Raw genomic sequence first — 19,447 nt, 5'->3', positions numbered from 1 at the left:
AGATAGCATTGACGACTTGCCGGACCCGACCGTTCCAACTACCGCCGCGAGCTCACCTCTATGTACCTCCATATTGATCCCCTTCAACACTATCTCCAACACGAGTGCTCCCTCCACACTACAGGTAGTGCATTCCAACTTGCCATCTCGATGACATCGGTGCAAAAGAAGATAACACAGAACCATATCAACAGGAGAGTAACACAGATTATTTAGCATTCAATTTATGCAACCCATAGTTTCTGAACCATTTGCACAGTTATGAATGGCAATGGCGATTAACATCCAGGAATACCCATGCTTGGTACTTGGTAGCAATGTTACCCACTTACCCCAAACACTCAAAGGAAAGGAGTGAGAGAGAGCAATGCAGACTCTGCTGCCGAAGCAAGGATTCTTCCCTTACCAGAATCCCTTGCAACCATCAACAACACACTAACTAACAAATGAGTCAAATTTCCTGCATCTTTTGACAGTTTAATACTTCAAAAGAATTTGCTAATTATAAACGAAAAATACACACGCAGATGCAGACACACACCAGAGGGAAATTGGGTATTCCTCAAGCTTTCCATTGACACATTAAACTGTGTGATGTACATGATTACAGCATGGGTAAACAAAGAAAAACTCGAACTATTTATTCAACTGGGTCGAAGCTAGTGTGGATGGACTTGGGGTCCAAGTGATCACTTGAGTAGTTTGTCCATGACTTTCTCTACGAAGCGCAATAGCCTAGCAAACCACACAACTGCAAGCTCACTGAACCATTTTGTAAGCAGCACCTGAAGCCAAGTTCATGTTTCTAAAATCAGGTGTAATCCAAATAGGAGCCGGAAAGTTGGAACAAAGCTGAGAAGATACAAGTTCTTCCTTGCTGTTATCATCCAAGTTGAGAATTCCCATATCACGGTGATTATTCTTAAATCCCAATGTCCACAACATATTATCATCAGTAAAGTAGACATGATTTGCCTTGAGAGATGGGTATTCTTCAGCACTGAGACAAAGTGATTCATTATGCCCAAGAAACAAAACATGGTCACGCAAGCAATTGATTTCCTTAAGTTTACTCCCTGCAGCTTCAACTTCATATATTCTGAATTTCGTAGTATTCCAAAACATAGTTTCCCCAGGACCAGGTTCCAAATTAAAATCCTCAAAGAGTCTCCAAAGGAGCAGCAGATCACCCCATGGAGCTTGAACAATGTATGCATACTCACAGTCAACATCGCTGGGTATGCTTATGATCGTATTCATTGCGACCGTAGGGCCACTAAGATCAAAAGTGTGAAGTTCTCCCGTTGTAGACACAGCATACAATAGGCCATCCTTGTAAATGCAATCAGAAAAGAGATAATGAGGTGGCAGCCAGGTCCATTTATCATCCCCTAGCCTTGCAAAAGAGAGCTGGTGCACTGGGTTATGGATGAGCACCACAATGTAGCTTCCTGTGGATGTATCAGGGAACACAAACGCCTTATAGTGGAGTTCATCCCGCAGCTTGTCAAGAGCGAAGATCAACGGTGAGTTATAGCGAGTAGTTCTTCCAGTGAGCCAAGACAATTCATACTTGTGGAGAACACCGTACTCATCAAAGATGGGCTTCACCTGCTCGAGGGTGGTCACCGAAGGTAAAGCAATCTGTTGACATGTGAAGGGATTGAGAAGATGCATCTCAGATCTCTCATCAACAGTAACGAGCCAGCCATGAGAGGACCCGATCAAACACCTAGAGCGGATAGGTGGCTCCGGAAGAGTTAACTTGTACGATCTCCTTTCAGTGAGGCTGTAGAGGCAAGCAAAGCTATCACCAGCAGATTCAGAAGTATAGAGGAGGCACGGCCATAGTTTATACTGCCCAAGGCTTCGTAGGCTGGTGTATGCAGAGTGCCAAGAGGGGCAGACGGCGCCAGCGCGTATAAAGTCAGGCATTTCAAGGGTGGCAAAGATACCCATCAAGACGTCCTGAGGCAGCTCTGGCGTCTCGGTCAGTGGTTGATGAACATCTTTGCAGAATTTATTCAGTGAGCCGGAAGTGAAGCCTACCAGCCTTTGCAAAACTCTGAAGACTAGGGAGCACAAAGATGTCCGCTGTATAGCTAGACTCCCTAGGCTCATCATCGAGGCGACGCTACTTAGCTCCATGAGAGCAGTGTCACTCTGCAAAGGTCTCGAACTTGGGCCAAGCAGACAAATTTCTTCTTCAAGTATAACTGAGGGAAGGCGGAACTCGTGGCTAAATTTCTTCAGTAACTCCCAAAGTTGCAAAGCCCTGATACTTGGACAAATTTCTTCAGACGAAAGGCAGGCTGCTGTCTATACTTGCAAAACCCTGATGCTTGGACAAATTTCTTCAGACGGAAGGCAGGCTCCTGTCTATAATTGCAAAAGCCTGATGCTTGGACAAATTTCTTCAGACGGAAGACAGGCTCCTGTCAATACTTGTATAGACCACCAACCGAGGGCACACTCCTAATTCGAATAGCTGAAGCAAATCCGAGTACAGTAGGGAGACGGATATCAAAGATCCGGAGTCTTGGTTGCTTGCTGAAGGAATTCCGCTCGGTTTCTTCCCCGAATTCCGCCCTCGCAAGCTAGGGGCTAAAGGAGGAGCACTGACCGGCGGCAGGCGAGACGACGGGATTAATCGGCTGGGGAAAGAGCCGGGAGAAGAGTAAGCTGCTGGGATGAGCAAGCTGGCTTCGCGGCGGCGGACGGCGGCGGCGGCGGCGGGATGTGAGTGGGAGTGATGGAGCGGCGGCGCCGTTCTGCTTTAATGGATGGAGTCCACGACCGATGTATTTTCCTAGTTTTGTTTCACAGAAAAAAAACGTAAAAGCCATTTTTACGGGACCATTGTTGCAAATAGGCTGATGTTTGAACAGTATGATATTCTCTAGGAGCATCTCCACCGGCGGCTTCTGAATAGGCATCAGCAGGGGCGGCGGCACTATCGTATGGGGTGCCGATAGAGCATCCTTTATTTGGGATGCGGCTCTCACAACGGCACCCTCAAGACGCCAGTCCCGATAGAAATTAAAACTTAAAATGATTTTGTTGAAACGATATTTATACGAAATTTGAACGAAATTTATACGAAAATAACTTGAATTTAAATTAAAAAAACTTAAAAAAACATCTAGCGGCGCCGTGAGTCGAAGGCGCTGAAGTCCAGGTTGTTGGCGTCGTCGCCGTCATCGCTGGATGGCCCGAAGGACCAGTCGGCGGCGGCGGCGGCCTTCTCCTCCTTTGACACGGGCAGCTCGGAAGGCCCGTCGAGGTCGACGAAGTTGGTGCCGTGGTCCTTGACGGACCACAACACCGCCTGCCGCGAGTCCATCGCGATATGCCAGTAGTCCTCGTCGACGGAGGGGCCGACCATGAAGTTCTGGCCGGGGAACTCCTCCTCGTCGTCGTCGCCACGGAGGGTCGCTTGCGCCTCCGCCTCCTTCTCCCACCATTTCTTCTTTGCCGGCGGAAGCGGTGGCGAGGCCGCAGCGTCCTCCTTGAGGCGGCGGCGGTGGCCCGACCCCGTCGTCCGACGGGCCGGACCAGGGGACGCGCGCCTCCACACCCCCCCCGTCGCGGATGACGACGCCTCCGAAAGGAGGCGCGGGTAAACCCAGCACGTGCGGGCGACGGCTGATGAAGATCCGGTGCGCGAGCTTCCGGACGCCGCGGTCCTTTCCGGCGCCCTCTGCAGAGTCGCCGCCGCCGGCGCCATGCAGGCCACCTGCGAGAAGTGCAGTGGGTCGTGCGGCGGGTCGCCGTGGACGCCCTGGCGGACGCCGTACTTGCGCAACGTTGTGTCGATGTCGCGGCCGTACCACCAGGCACAGCGGCCGACGGTGTTGAAGCGGTCGTGCGAGTGGTCGGCCACCCGCGCGAGCTCGACGGTGCGCTCATCTTCAAACCGCCGCTGCCAGGTTGGGATGTCGACTGATAACGCGTGAAGCACACGTCCGTTGGGAACCCCAAGAGGAAGGTGTGATGCGTACAGCAGCAAGTTTTCCCTCAGAAAGAAACCGAGGTTATCGAACTAGTAGGAGCCAAGAAGCGCGTGAAGGTTGTTGGTGGAGGAGTGTAGTGCGGCGCAACACCAGTGAAACCGGCGCCAACGTGGAACCTGCACAACACAATCAAGATACTTTGCCCCAACGTAACAGTGAGGTTGTCAATCTCACCGGCTTGCTGAAAAAAAAGGATTAAACGTATCGAGTGGAAGATGATGTTTGTTTGCAAAGAACAGTAAGAACAATGATTGCAGTAGATTGTATTCAGATGTAAAAGAATGGACCGGGGTCCACAGTTCACTAGTGGTGTCTCTCCAATAAGATAACTAACATGCTGGGTGAACAAATTACAGGCGGGCAATTGACAAATAAATATTTAATACATATCAATGATGATTACTATGAGATTTAATCAGGGCATTACGACAAAGTACATAGACCGCCATCCAGCATGCATCTATGCCTAAATAATCCACCTTCGGGTTAGCATCCGCACCCCTCCAAGTATTAAGTTGTAAACAACATATAATTGCATTAAGTATGGTGCGTAATGTAATCAACACAAATATCCTTTGACAAAGCATCGATGTTTTATCCCTAGTAGCAACAGCACATCCACAACCTTAGAACTTCCTGTCACTGTCCCAGATTAAATGGAGGCATGAACCCACTATCGAGCATAAATACTCCCTCTTGGAGTTACAAGTATCAACTTGGCCAGAGCCTCTACTAGCAACGGAGAGCATGCAAGAACATAAAAAACACATATATGAAAGATTGATAATCAACTTGACATAATATTCTATATCCATCGGATCCCGCCAAACACAACATGTAGCATTACAAATAGATGATCTTGATCATGTTAGGCAGCTCACAAGATATAAACAATGATAGCACAAGCGGAGAAGACAACCATCTAGCTACTGCTATGGACCCATAGTCCAAGGATGAACTACTCACGTATCAATCCGGAGGCGGGCATGATGATGTAGAGCCCTCCGGTGATGATTCCCCTCTCCGGCAGGGTGCCGGAGGCGATCTCCTGAATCCCCCGAGATGGGATTGGCGGCGGCGGCGTCACAGTAAGGTTTTCCGTATCGTGGCTCTCGGTACAGGGACTTTCGCGACGAAGGCTTTAAGTAGGCGGAAGGGTAGGTCAGGAGGCGGCGCGAGGGACCCACACCATAGGGCGGCGCGGGCCCCCCTCTGGCCGCGCAGGCCTATGGTGCCGGGCCCTCGTGGCCCCTCTTCGTAACCCTTCCGGTCTTCTGGAAGCTCCGCGGAAAAATAAGACCCTGGGCGTTGATTTCGTCCAATTCCGAAAATATTTCCTTTGTAGGATTTCTGAAACCAAAAACAGCAGAAAACAGCAACTGGCACTTCGGCATCTTGTTAATAGGTTAGTGCCGGAAAATGTATAATAATGATGTAAAGTATGTATAAAACATTCAAGTATTATCATAAAAGTAGCATGGAACATAAGAAATTATAGATACGTTTGAGACGTATCATCGACCGTGTTGTCCGGCAAGTTCCTCTCCGCCGGCGTCATCAGGTTTCACCATTACCTCGCGAGGGATCGCGTCTGTGGTCCTGCCGGTGGCGACGGTGGCACGGCGAACCCGACGTTGGAGACGTGCCAGCCGTGCGGCAGTTTGTACTGTACTGGCACGGGTATGCGGTGCCGCATACAGTACATCGGCCTCGTCGAGGCTAAGCTGTAACGGCCTCGTCGTTGTGCGCCATCGTCGCCGCTTGGGTTTGTGGGAGGTTTGCGAGGCGGTAGGACAACGATGGCTAGGGTTGGAAGGCGGAGAAGAAGAGAAGTGCGTGCCGGTGGGGTTTTAAGGGAGGCGGCAGACGCGCATTGAAGGCGCCTGGGTAAGGTAGGTGGACGCCGCGTGGCCAGTCGCCGCCCTCGTCGCCTCTTGGGTTTCCGCGCGGGAGGCCATTAACGCCGACAACCAACCTTCCCGCGTCGTTTCTGATGCGAACCGTCGCGTCCTCTCGCTGACAAGGCGTCCCCACCCGCGAAAACCGTCGTGCCGCGAGACGCCGGCGCGCCCGATTCGCGCCCTTCGCCAAGGGGCCGGCACGGGGTTGCCAGCGCTTCTACTGGGCTCGAAAAAGCGCCAGCACTATTTGGGGCGCGCCGGTGTGAGCCCATTTTTGCTCCCGGCCCCCATAACCTGTCGGGGCCGCTATGGAGGATGCCGGTGGAGATGCTCTAAGTTACTCAGATTCTTTTTGGACTCTTCGAAATTTTAGACCAAATTCTTTACTTCATAATAAAAGATGGTGCAGATAAGATGAAAAAACGAAGAATTTATATTCTAAAACAAGAGCAATAAATTTAGGGATTGCCCTTGTTTTTTTTTTACTGTTATGGACGACTCTAAGATTTATATTGTCAAAGGACACTATCTGAGCCAAGCCTCTAAACCCCATTTAGTTTGTAGATAAGCCAATAATATGTGCCCCAGACAGAACCCAAAAAACATATTTCTAACTGTTAAAAAGATTCTAACAAAAATTCCGCACTACTTCTCGACAATCTATACATTTGTACAGCTTCACAAAAAACGATATTTTTGTGGTCGATATAAAAAATACAAAACATGCCTCACAAAAATTCTTATTTTTGGCACCGCACCAAAAAAATCTTTTATGCACAGCCCAAACGACAAGTCGTTTTTTCATGGAAAGACTCTGTGCGAATGTAGCATGTGAAGATATACATGCTATTTTTTCGTTTGGAACTATTTAACATTCCAAAATGTATGAACGATGAATTTCTAAATAAAAGGGGCAGCCAAAACATCGCTCTCGCCCAAACATGATTTTAAGCCCATGACACATGAATTAATTCTTCAATTGACGTCGACTTAGTATATCTACTTCCTCCGCATATATTAGGGCCCTATATGGTGTCTAACGCTCTTCCATCCAACCTTGTTGGATCTAGATGGACAAGCACTTCGATTTTATGTTCGGAGAATCATGAACCAAGGAGGCATCCAACACTCCAAGCATTGCAACAGACTTTGATTTCAAATATGTTCTCGTTAATAAAGCTCTTATGAATTGGAAATATTTGTATTAGGGTGATTGATCACGCGTTGCGATCGTTCACCTTCCTCGCCCAACGATTCTCCCATGTGATGCTCTTCTACCCAGGCCCACCTCTTCTTTGAGGAAGCCAAAGATGAAACCTTCATATCAATGGTCTCCCGACTACTACCGATCCGAAAGGCAAGCAAGTGATTGATGTGGGTAAGGGTTTCACAAATTGTACCATGCCAAAGACGAAGCCCCCAATCAAGCAACAATGGAGGCCGCCGGAGAGCGGTATGCATAAGCTGAATGTGGATGGAGCCTTCTCCTCGGACGGACGCGCCGGTGCGGGCATGGTGCTTAGAGATACTGATGGCGCTGTCATCTTTGCAGCTTGCAGATGTTTAAAAGGGTGCGCGGATGCCTTGGATGCAGAATTGCAGGCCATGGAGGAAGGTCTCGAGCTTGCCCTGCGGTGGTCGACAGAAGCATTCATCTTGGAGACGGATTGCGCGGAAGCAATAAGCTTGGTCTCGGAGGGGAGCTCCAATATGTCCAGATACGCTAGGAGAATCACAGTCATTAGGGATAAAATTAGGGAAAGAGAGATACGAGTCTTGAAAGTCAGCCGGGTGGCAAACACGGTGAGCCATGGGTTAGCTTTCATAGGAAGAGTGCAAGAGAGGACCACTATGTGGTTGCAAAACTTACCGCTAGAAATCGCTGAGGCGGTTGAGGCTGATTGTAATGCTCTGGATGCTTAATAAAATCTCTTTTTCCAAAAAAAAAATGGTCTCCAGTCCCAAGAAGATGAGGGAGTAGTGGCAATGGGTTTGAGATGACCAATCGGTGAGAACGGGCCACCACAGATGATGGTACATGTGAGTTTACGTGCTTTCAAATTGCTACAAACACGTACATGTTTTGTTCTGAAAGCACACATAATATGTTGCAAGAATAAGCAACAAATCTCCTTTGTTGCATACGTTGCTTTTTGCTACAAGAGTGTGTTCCAAATGTTGCAAACTTTTAACACGGATTTTACCGATTCACGAACAAATTGGTACATAAAATCCGCGAGTTTAGCATCTTATTGAAATATGTTGCAACAAAAGTATTTCTTACACTGGTGAATTTTTTGTTGTGAATCATGAATGGCCCAGATCTACCTGGTCAGATGGCTAGGCGGGTGACACATATGGATATTACCGCGTATCACCCCCACGGCTAGAGCTTGCCTTAGGAATTATGAAGGTACAAATGGTTGCCAGCAATATTTCTTTTAACTTGTTATTCCTTAATTGTCAAGTGGAAAAAACCTTGCCCAGTCCCGATCATTGTGATATACTGCACGCCTATTTGGATTAGTTTTGTATCTGTGATAAGCACCTTGTTTCACCTCGGATGCAAGTACTGACGTGGGCTTAGTATATCCGAAGTCAAACATGTGTTGATATCAGACTTTTAGAACACCTATATGCAGGCTTCTGCTCGCAATCCTAGTTCTGATCACGCGACTATTGATTTCAAGTGTTAGATGACTGACAAGCACCAGAAGACGACCTACATCCACGAATCCAAATTACTCCTCGTTCTGCAAGTGTGCTGAAGCGTGTCTTTTTTTTTTTTTTTTTTGCGAGAAAAAGAGATTCTATTAAATAGCAGGGTTACATTCAGATACAATGATATCAGCTATTTCTGGCAGAGACATCTCTGTTTTCCCCTGAACCCGACCTAATTGGGCAAGCACATGGCTTGCATTGTTTGCATCCCTACTAATCTTAACTAGCTTGTTTTCTCTTTCCCTTAACAGATCTCGTATAGCATTGATCCGAAAAGCATGGGCAGAGCCATTTGGAGAGCTCTGCTTAATCCAGTTGATACCTTCTAAACAATCCGATTCTACTATGAAGTTCATTGGAGTCTAGAGTAGAGCGAGCTTGGCGCCCTCCTCGATCGCCAGAAGCTCAGCTTCTAGGGCGTCCTGACAATTCAGCACTTGTCGGCACGCCGTGAAGACGACCTTTCCTTGACAGTCCTGCAGTACCATACCTATGCCCGCCCTTCCATCAGCCTGTAAAACCACACATGCAAGTCCTTACGATTATAAAGATGCGGGAAGGGAACCCCTAGCCGAATACGCAAGGATTTGACTGTAGTCTGAATTCAAATTCAGAAACGCAAAATTACAACGCTACGATTTACGTTCGGGGTGACTTGTTAACCACTATGACAACGCTTCCCTTCTAGAGCAACCTTGGCCACTGCACGTCAGCAGATAAATCATTATACGAGCAGAAGGTACTACTCGTGCCAACTATGACAACCACATTTTCTAACTCAGAAATGAAAAGAACCGCGTGGCAGAATACTTGTAAGTTCGTTTGACTCATCCAAAAGGCCATTGATACATTCACTGAAGGGCCCGAAAAATGAAGACGTCAGAGGTCAAATAATCGCCATACTTGATTCCATGATTTCTTGCAGCAAATGAAATCAGTTCAATCAGTGTACCTCTTCAATCCCATATATTCTGAAGTGCCACTGTGCAGGAAAGAAACGAACAGCAAATGATACTCTATATATTTAGCAAGAACTGCTTCCAGTCCGGTGCCAGAACTGAGAACGCACAGGATACAAACCTACAGCCCCGCCCCTCTTGACAACTCCGCAGGCAAATCACTGCTGGCTTGGGAGGCAACTTGATGAACCGAGATCTTAGAATTGAAGAAATGTTCTTGCAGGAGCAGGATAAGTACATCATCACTCTCATCTCCACTTGATCTTCATCACCAGAATCTCAAACGTTTCTTTGAGAATACATTGACATAGCATGAATAAGCCAAAGAATGGCGCAAATGACGTCCACATAGACCGTCTAGGTACCCACGTTTCTGTAAATTCCAAAATACTTCAGAATCAACAATCAACAAAGCAGTTAAGAAATTACAACTTACTATAAATCATCTCTAAACAATGCACAATGCCAGACAAATTCAAGTAACTATAAGTATGCTTCTAAAGATGCAAGAAAAAGAAGTTAGCAGAATAGCCAAAGGACTGATTGCATTCTGAATTCAAATTCAGAAAGGAAACTTATGACACCACAGTTTGTTCTGGGTAAGTCGTTCGATACAAAAGGGATGTGTTTGGTCTAGAGTAACCGCAGCCACTGCAGTGGTGTTTCAACAAATAAATCATAGCAAGCAGATGGTACAGTATGACTTTGTGTTCTGTAGAGGTGAAAAAACCCTTGTGGCCTAACTCCTGTAATTAAATAAGCTTGCTTTCCTGCTTAATGAAAAAATGCAATATCTTTCTCCGAAAGCTCATGCCAGAAAATAGAAAACAAATGAAATCAGTTCAATCAATGTGCCCCTTCAATCCCGTACATATCTCCCCAAGCAACAATGTGCAGAAACAAGCAAACAGTAACACTATATATATTTGGCATGGAGGTTGTTGACAAGAACTACTTCCAATCCGATGCCAGAGAACACACAGCTGCATCGATTCAGCTTATACTGAAAGTATCTGATATTTTTATACAAACCTGCAACTCCACCCCCTCCAAGCAGGACAGGAACATCATCACTATCATCTTCATCACCAGCATCACAAGGATTTCGTTGAAATATATGGCCAGAGCATGAATCAGACAAAGAATGGCGCAAATTACTTCCATGTTAACCTGAACATCTTGGTATCCCATGTTTTTCTAAATGCCAAAAACTTCAGAATCAGTCATCACCAAAACAGTAGATGGGAAAGTACTAATTACTAATTACATCATTTCTGAATACAAAATCTTTAAAATAGATGGTATCAGCAAAACAGTAAGACGGAGGGAAAGATTAGCTTCCGTAAACTGCATACATGTTAAACGTAAATAAAACACTAGTATTGATCTCAAAAAGCTCAATTATCACATGACCAACCACGTAGAGCAGCATCTTCATGCTCCAGAAGGGTCACAGGCACAGCACATGCCAACCCATGTTGATTCTACTTCGGTCAATGATGATGTTAAAAACCTGCAAAAAAAAGATGATGTTAAAAAATAGAGGAAAATAAAGTCTTGAATGATGGGTACTGTCTTTCCTAAATTATGTCATGATAAGTATAGAATTCTTCCAACAAAATAATCATATATCTCATGAGATTGGCAACATTCTAGCAAGAATGATGACAACCAGGAGGTTCACGTACGAAAAAACAGAGCTTAAGTGTTCTCCAAAATAACACCACAACTTTCAATCAACAAACATTACAAATGGAGCATTGTGCAAACCAATCGAATTTCTAGAAATAATTTTCTGTAGTTTGGTAGTTTTTTTTAAAAAAATCACTGCTAGCTATGGAGTCAGGCCTGACAGGAAAAAATATTTGCATGCAACATATTGGAGCATTGGTAAACGATATACAATTAACTAATCAAATTTCAGGAAATGATTCCTAGTTTACAAGTTACTGCCATCATTTTTTACTACTACGTTGAAATTCAAAGAAGACTGTAGCTCACAGAGGAAACAATCGCTGAGCAACCGCCAGATCCTTCAATAGTGAGGACGATCAAGGAAGTTCGACATTGATAACAGACCATGATGCTGGAATTATAACGAAACAACAAGTTGTGGAGAAGATTTTGGAGCATGTGTAGCTGCCATGACTGAACGGCAGCCTTATGTTGAGGTGTGCCGGCATCTCTAGTGGCTGCAGTCTTTGCTGTACTGTAGCCACCATTAGGAATAGACCCATCCTAAGGAGGAGACTAGAGGAAGGGATGCACCTGACACAACTTCCTAGGACATTCCTTGTATCTATTAATTGTTAAATTTGGTTGTTGCATCTAAAGAACAGATTAATTATATTGCTTAGGGACATGATTGAGATCTGGTCCTATATATAATGGGCTGGCACACCATATCCGCTAAGCAACAAGAAGCATTACGCCAGGTGCCAATTGCGAAGCCCTCAAGAGTCTGCAGCTGACCTACAGTAGTAGCTGTAGGGTGTTGGCCTTTGGCTTTCTTTTTCATTGTTCTGGATAGCTTTTATAGGGCAGGCATTTTGATTCTTTTAGTTTTTCATGTTTACCCTTTCAAACGATTGCCTTCTTGGTGTTCTTCTAATACAAAATGGGAAATGGCGCATGTTTCGTTGCATGTTCGAGAAAGAGAAACATTATTGAGACCAAGTCCTATATATTCTGCCTCATCTTTAGTCGTTTAGTGCAGCGTTTTGATCACAGGCTACAGGGAGCCCGTTTTTCGAACAATTCAAAAACTCATTTTGAAGTTTCAAAAATCCCCAAAAAAATAGATGTAGAAAATAATGTACTCTACAAACGTGAAAAAATCTCAACTCGAAATGCCCCATCTTTTGGGCTGCACAAAAATAATAATCTGGCATTTAAAGTAGTGAACAGTATAAAATTTCAATCCTCCAAATCCTGTCAGATTTTGTCATTTTTGTCAAGCCCAGAGTATAAGGTATTTCGGGTTGAGATTTTGTATGTTGGTAGAGTACATTATCTACATCCAGGATTCTTTTTTCAGAGTTTTTTATAACTCTGAAATGTTGTTCTCAAATTTTGAATAAAAATCAGGCTCCGTGTAGCTTGAGATCTAGAGCGAATTTCTGAGTTTCACCATCCTAAAGAAGCCATGTCACACAACTGTTCTCTGGGCAGTATTTACCCTATCATGATATAATCTAAGGACCATAACACCTCTGTTTTAGTCAACAAAAGCATTTATTTCGGACCAATTCAATATGCTTAGACCAAACAATCAGTTTGCATGAGAATTCCTGATCATGTATAATTACAGAAAAGACTAAGCATAATATGGAGCACTAAATAAGTCATTGGTGCAATATCGGTTTCATGGCTTCTCTCATTCACTACAGTAAAAATAGATATGTGTTTGTTTCCAATATTAATAAAACTTTTCGATAAATTCATAATAATAGGCTGATAACAGTGTACACTACTAATTGACAAGTGAATGCGTTCTTAACCGTGGAATCCAATAAAATACACAATTGCCTACATGCCTAGAACCATTTAGTTCATAGATTTATTTTAAGTGATCCACATGGCTTAAATCATACTGCTCTTGATCAGCTCAGCATGTTCATAGAATAGTATTTCTAAAATAAATAAATACAGAATAACAGAGGAGTACACCCATACCTGAACTTGTATAGGCATATTTGTTAGCGAAAAGTGCCTGATCTTGTCCAAGCATTTGGGAAGCAAAACTGCCTGGGGTTCAGGGGCACATGGAGTGCAGTCCTATATTGCTCTTGTTCAGAAATGTGCTCAGAAAGGAAGAACTAAGAAGTATGCCATATCATTTGGAGTTCTCATCATGTCCAAGCTTAAAATAGAAAATTGTAATTTAAATTAATTTGAGAATAGAGGCACAACAAAATGAAAGAGCATTGATCCTTCAGATGACAGTACTGGGTCTTAAGGAAAGTTTATCTTTTCTGACTTCCAAAAACAGGAAAAAAATATAAGACAAGCATGCATGCTATATCCATACTGTCCTGGCCTTCTAAATGCAACAAGATGCAACATCCTGGAACATATGACCTAACTACTAACATATGAACAGCTTTGGTCCGATATACGAGGCACTGGAGTATGATCGGTACAATGGGCTGGCACGCTATGTTCACCATTAGGCCAGGTGTCAAAGTCCTCAGGAGCCTGCCACTGACCTAGTAGTTTAGCTTACTGTAGGGGTTTTGGTCTGTCGCTTTCTTTATCTTCTTTGTTGCGGTTGGCTTTTAGGTTTTTTGGTTAGATTGGGCATTTTGGTTTTCTTAGGTTTTGCTGGTCTACTAGCGTTCTTCCAATACAAAACAACACTTAACACATGTAGGTGCATGTTTGAGAAAAAAATCTATTGAGATTAGGTCCTATATATTCCGCCTCATCTTTAGTAGTTTATAGTTTCTCCTCCAATAAAGAAGCCATGTCACACGATAGTCCTCTGGCTGGTATTGAAAAATAAAAAATAGCATACTTGTACATACATACCTGAACTTGTACAGGCATAGTAATAATAATTAGCAAAAGGTGCATGATTTTGTTGGGCCACAACTGGCTGGGCATCAAGGGCACAATGAGTGCAATCCTACATAGCTGTTGATCAGAAATAAATATGACCATCATTTGGAGTTCTCATCAGTCAGAAAAAGGAAACTTAAATATAGAGGAATCGACCAAATGAACAAAAATCATGGAAGTAGATATAGCCAGAATACCTAAAGAACACTAATATTCAGACAACTAACCAGGGCCGTTCACTGACGAAAAAAGAGAAGTATCTTATCTGAACTCCAATCAACCAAAAAGGGCAAGCATGCATCTTGTATTCATCTGTCCTGGCCTTTCAAGTGCAACAATATGCAACCACGTGGAACATATGGTCTGACTACTTATAGCCAAGCAGATTAGTGTCACAAATTACTCTTTCTGCATTTCAGTTTAAAATTAAGCAAACAGTTACAAGCATCTTTCTACAGTTATTTTAATGATGTAAATATGTAATATCAAACCAATGCAGATAAACTGTAGTCCGGAATAGAAGATATGCCTACACGTAGTGTAGAATTCATAACTCTATTGCTGGGCTCATGTTGAGCAGAAACATGTATGCTCTGTTCATCTGAGCACGAATTTTTTTGTATGAGCTTTCCTGTAACTTTGGTTCAATCTGAATATACCAGTAAGATCCTGCTTAATGAAAAAGAACAGTATCTTTCTCTGAAAGCTCTTGCCAGGAAAAAAAGAAGAAAACAGAGGTCAAATATGTGCCATGTGATTCCATGAGTTTTCCCACAAACGAAATCAGTTCAAGCACGAATACTATATATGTGGCATATAGAGGTTATTGACACAAAACAGCACACATTCAGTTACAAAATTTGCGCCCAGCTTTGCTGATTTTATAAAATAAACCAGCAAAAACCTTGCATTTTTCCTTAAGAATGTCACATAAATAAGTCTTGAGAAATAAGAAGAATGATGCACCAAATGAATGAGCAAATAGCACATTATTTTGATACACAAGGATGTCTGTTTTCCAGATAAAGTAACACTGACTTACCTTGCATGAGACCCTTGTGCATCTCTCCCTGTGATGCGAGATAGCATTGACGACTTGCTGGACCCAACCGTTCCAACCGCCGCCGCAAGCTCGCCTCTATGTACCTCCATATTATTCCCCTTCAACACTATCTCCAACACCAGCGCTCCCTCCACACTATAGGTAGTGCATTCCAACTTGCCATCTCAATGACATTAGTGCAAAAGGAGATAACACAGAACCATATCAACAAACCACCGTAGGAGAGTAACACAGATTATTTAGTATTCAATTTATGCAACCCATAGTTTCTGAACCATGTGCACAGTTATGAACGACAATGGTGATTAACATCCCGGAATACCCATGATTGGTACTTCGTAGCACTGTTACCCCAAAAACCCAAAGAAAAAGGAGTGAGAGAGATCAATACAGACTCTGCTGACGAAGCAAGGATTCTTCCCTTACCAGAATCCCTTGCAATCATCAACAACACACTAACTAAGAAATAAGTGAAATTTCCTGCATCTTTTGACAGTTTAATATTTCAGAAGAATTTGTTAATTGTAAAGGAAAAATACACACGCAGATGCAAACACACACCAGGGAAATTGGGCATTCCTCAAGTTTTCCATTGACACATTAAACTGTGTGATGTACATGATTATAACATGGGTAAACAAAGAAAAACTCGAACTATTTATTCAACTGGGTCGAAGCTAGTGTGGATGGACTTGGGGTCCAAGTGATCACTTGAGTAGTCTGTCCATGACTTTCTCTACGAAGCGCAATAACCTAGCAAACCACACAACTGCAAGCTCACTGAATCATTTTTTAAGCAGCACCTGAATCCAAGTTCATGTTTTTAAGATCAGGTGTAATCCAAATAGGAGCCGGAAATTTGGAAAAAAGCTGAGAAGATACAAGTTCTTCCTTGCTGTTATCATCCAAGTTGAGAATTCCCATATCACGGTGATTATTCTTCAATCCCAATGTCCACAACATATTATCGTCAGTAAAGTAGACATGATTTGCCTTGAGAGATGGGTATTCTTCAGCACTGAGACAAAGTGATTCATTATGCCCAAGAAACAAAACATGGTCACGCAAGCAATTGATTTCCTTAAGTTTACCCCCTGCAGCTTCAACTTCATATATTCTGAATTTTGTAGTATTCCAAAACACAGTTTCCCCAGGATCAGGTTCCAACTTAAAATCCTCAAAGAGTCTCCAAATAAGAAGCAGATCACCAGATGGAGATTGAACAATGTATGCATACTCACAGTAATCCTCCCTGTGTATGCTTATGATCGTATTTATTGCGACCGTAGGGCCACTAAGATCAAAAGTGTGAAGATCTCCCGTTATAGACACAGCATACAACAAGCCATCCTTGTAAATGCAATCGCAATAGATATAATGATGCGGCAGCCAGGTCCATTTATCATCCCCTAGCCTTGCAAAAGAGATCTGGCGCACTGGGTTATGGATGAGCACCACAATGTAGCTTCCCGTGGATGTATCAGGGAACACAAATGCCTTATAGTGGAATTCATCCCGCAGCTTGTCAAGAGCGAAGATCAACGGTGGGCTATAGTGAGTAGTTCTTCCAGTGAGCCAAGACAATTCATACTTGTGGAGAACACCGTACTCATCAAAGATGGGCTTCACATGCTCGAGGGTGGTCACCGAAGGTAGAGCAATCTGTTCACATGTGATCGGATTGAGAAGATGCATCTCAGATCTCTCATCAACAGTAAGTAGCCAGCCATGAGAGGACCCGATCAAACACCTAGAGCGGATAGGTGGCTCCGGAAGAGTTAACTTGTACGATCTCCTTTCAGTGAGGCTGTAGAGGCAAGCAGAGCTATCACCAGCAGATTCAGAAGTATAGAGGAGGCACGGCCATAGTTTATACTGCCCAAGGCTTCGTAGGCTGGCATATGCAGAGTGCCAAGAGAGGCAGACGGCGCCAGCGCGTATAAAGTCAGGTAAATCAAGGGTGGCAAAGATACCCATCAAGATGTCCTGAGGCAGCTCTGGCGATGTGCCCACGATAGTCTCGCTCAGCGGTTGATGAACATCTTTGCAGAATTTATTCAGTGAGCCGGAAGTGAAGCCTAGCAGCTTCTGCAAAACTCTGAAGACTAGGGAGCACAAATGTGTCCGCTGTATAGCTAGACTCCCTAAGCTCATCATCGAGGCGAAGCTACTTAGCTCCATGGGAGCAGTGTCACTCTGCACAGATCTCGAACTTCGGCCAAGCAGACAAATTTCTTCAAGTATAACTGAGGGAAGGCGGAACTCGTGCCTAAATTTCTTCGGTAACTCCCAAAGTTGCAAATCCCTGATGCTTGGACAGATTTCTTCAGACGAAAGGCAGGCTGCTGTCTATACTTGCAAAACCCTGATGCTTGGACAAATTTCTTCAGACGGAAGGCAGGCTCCTGTCTATAGTTGCAAAAGCCTGATGCTTGGACAAATTTCTTCAGACGGAAGACAGGCTCCTGTCAATACTTGTATAGATCACCAACCGAGGGCACACTCCTAATTCGAATAGGTGAAGCAAATCCGAGTACATTAGGGATCCGGAGTTTTGCTTACTTGCTGAAGGAATTCCGCTCGGTTTCTTCTCCGAATTCTGCCCTCGCAAGCTAGGGGGTTAAAGGAAGAGCACTGACCGGCGGCAGGCGAGACGACGGGATTAATCCGCTGGGGAAAGAGGAGGGAGGAGACGAAGATGCAAACGGCGAGCTGCTGGGAGGAGCAAGCTGGCTTCGCGCTACCGCTCGCGGCGGTGGCGGCGGCGGCGGCGGCGGCGACGAGGTGAGCGGGAGTGGTGGAGCGGCCGAGTTGGAGTAGTTTTCTGCCCGTCTTTTTTACAGTACTGAAACTGTTTTCTGCCCTTGGTTGCTGTTTCCAATCGTTTCTAATTTGCGGGGCCCACAGTCAGAAATTGACCCTTAATGGGCACGTTTTTCTGACAAAAAGTTGAGTTCTCTTTTTCGTTTGGATGGGTACTGTTTTTCCTAGTTTTGTTTCACAGAAAAAACATAAAACTTGAGGCACCTTCAAAAGCCATTTTTACGGAACCAATGTTGCAAATAGGCTGGAGTTCGAACAGTATGATATTCTCTAAGTTATTCAGATTCTTTTTGGACTCTTTGAAATTCTAGACCAACTTCTTTACTTCGTAATAAAAAGATGGTGTAGATGAGATGAAAAAAAAAAAGAATTTATATTCTAAAATATGAACAATAAACTTAGGGATTGCCCTTGTTTTTGTTTGCTTTTATGGACGACTCTAAGATTTATATTGTCAAAGGACACTATGTCTGAGCCAAGCCTCTAAACCCCAATTAGTTTGTAGATAAGCCAATAATAATACTCCCTCTGTTCCATTCTATAGTGCCTATAGTTTTTTGGCACGGAAATTAGCGCAAGAGTATTTTTTACACAAGACCCCTAGTTAAACGATTTGAAATCAACGTAAAATTTGGGAAATCCATATCTTCCTAACTTACCATAACAAATTTGGGAGCTGAACAATTTGGAAGCTGAACATGGAGGGGGTAATTGAAAAAAAGCTACGCTACAACCTTATATTCTGAAACAAATGCCAAAAACCTATAGGCACTATAGAAAGGAACGGAGGAGTATGTGCCTAGACAGAGAAATTTAATTCGGCTCCCGGATGCCTAAAAAATATATTTCTAACCGGTCTGAAGAGTGGATTTTGTACAAAAGTATTCCGATTTCTAACTGTTAAGAAAATTCTAAAAAAATAGTTCGCACTACGTCTCGACAATCTATATACATTTGTACAGCTTAACAAAAGAAAGATATTTTGTGGTCGATGTAAAAAATACAAAACATGCCTCACAAAAAGTATTATTTTTTGCACCGCACCAATTTCTTTCTTTTTTACACAGCCCAAATGACAAGTCGTTTTTTTCATGGAAACACTCCGTGCGCATGTAGCATGTGAAGATGTACACGTTATTTTTTCGTTTGGAACTATTTAACATTTCAAAATGTATGAACGATGAATTTCAAAATAAAAGGGGAAGCCAAAACATCTCTCCCACCCAAACATGCTTTTAAGCCCATGGCACATGAATTCATTCTTCAGTTGACGTGGGCTTAGTATATCTACTTCCTCCGCATATATTAGGGCCCTATATGGTGTCTAACGCTCTTCCATCCAACCCTATTGGATCTAGATGGACAAGCACTTCGATTTTATGTTCGGAGAATCATCTGAACCAAGGA

At 43.8% G+C, this 19,447-nt stretch overlaps 2 protein-coding genes across 4 annotated transcripts; both read right to left on the bottom strand.

The window, feature by feature from the left end:
* Window positions 1-543: 543 nt before the first annotated feature.
* Window positions 544-2,270, bottom strand: LOC124674440 (probable F-box protein At4g22165). Its single transcript, XM_047210489.1, has one exon. The coding sequence runs from the start codon at window positions 2,146-2,148 to the stop codon at window positions 760-762; it is 1,389 nt and encodes a 462-aa protein (XP_047066445.1). The 5' UTR covers window positions 2,149-2,270; the 3' UTR covers window positions 544-759.
* Window positions 2,271-9,273: 7,003 nt separating this feature from the next.
* Window positions 9,274-17,891, bottom strand: LOC124674439 (probable F-box protein At4g22165). 3 transcript variants are annotated; one of them, XM_047210486.1, is made up of 2 exons: window positions 10,627-17,891; window positions 9,274-9,967 (listed from the first exon to the last, which is right to left on the bottom strand). In XM_047210486.1, exon 1 carries the CDS (start codon window positions 17,396-17,398, stop codon window positions 16,010-16,012), a length of 1,389 nt encoding a protein of 462 aa, XP_047066442.1. In that variant the 5' UTR covers window positions 17,399-17,891; the 3' UTR covers window positions 9,274-9,967; window positions 10,627-16,009. The 3 variants fall into 3 exon arrangements, with proteins under 3 accessions (XP_047066442.1, XP_047066443.1, XP_047066444.1); XM_047210487.1 differs by having other exon boundaries at window positions 13,270-17,891; XM_047210488.1 differs by lacking the exon at window positions 9,274-9,967 and having other exon boundaries at window positions 13,349-13,371; window positions 14,125-17,891.
* Window positions 17,892-19,447: the final 1,556 nt, after the last annotated feature.

This window comes from Lolium rigidum, chromosome 7 (assembly GCF_022539505.1).
Source record: "Lolium rigidum isolate FL_2022 chromosome 7, APGP_CSIRO_Lrig_0.1, whole genome shotgun sequence".
NCBI classification, from domain to species: domain Eukaryota; kingdom Viridiplantae; phylum Streptophyta; class Magnoliopsida; order Poales; family Poaceae; genus Lolium; species Lolium rigidum.
This window is presented reverse-complemented; position numbering and strand designations above follow the sequence as displayed.

What these genes read in the sequence shown, in the direction of transcription:
- LOC124674440 (XM_047210489.1), bottom strand. Translation starts at nt 2,148, where the DNA reads ATGGAGCTAAGTAGCGTCGCCTCGATGATGAGCCTAGGGAGTCTAGCT.
- LOC124674439 (XM_047210486.1), bottom strand. Translation starts at nt 17,398, where the DNA reads ATGGAGCTAAGTAGCTTCGCCTCGATGATGAGCTTAGGGAGTCTAGCT.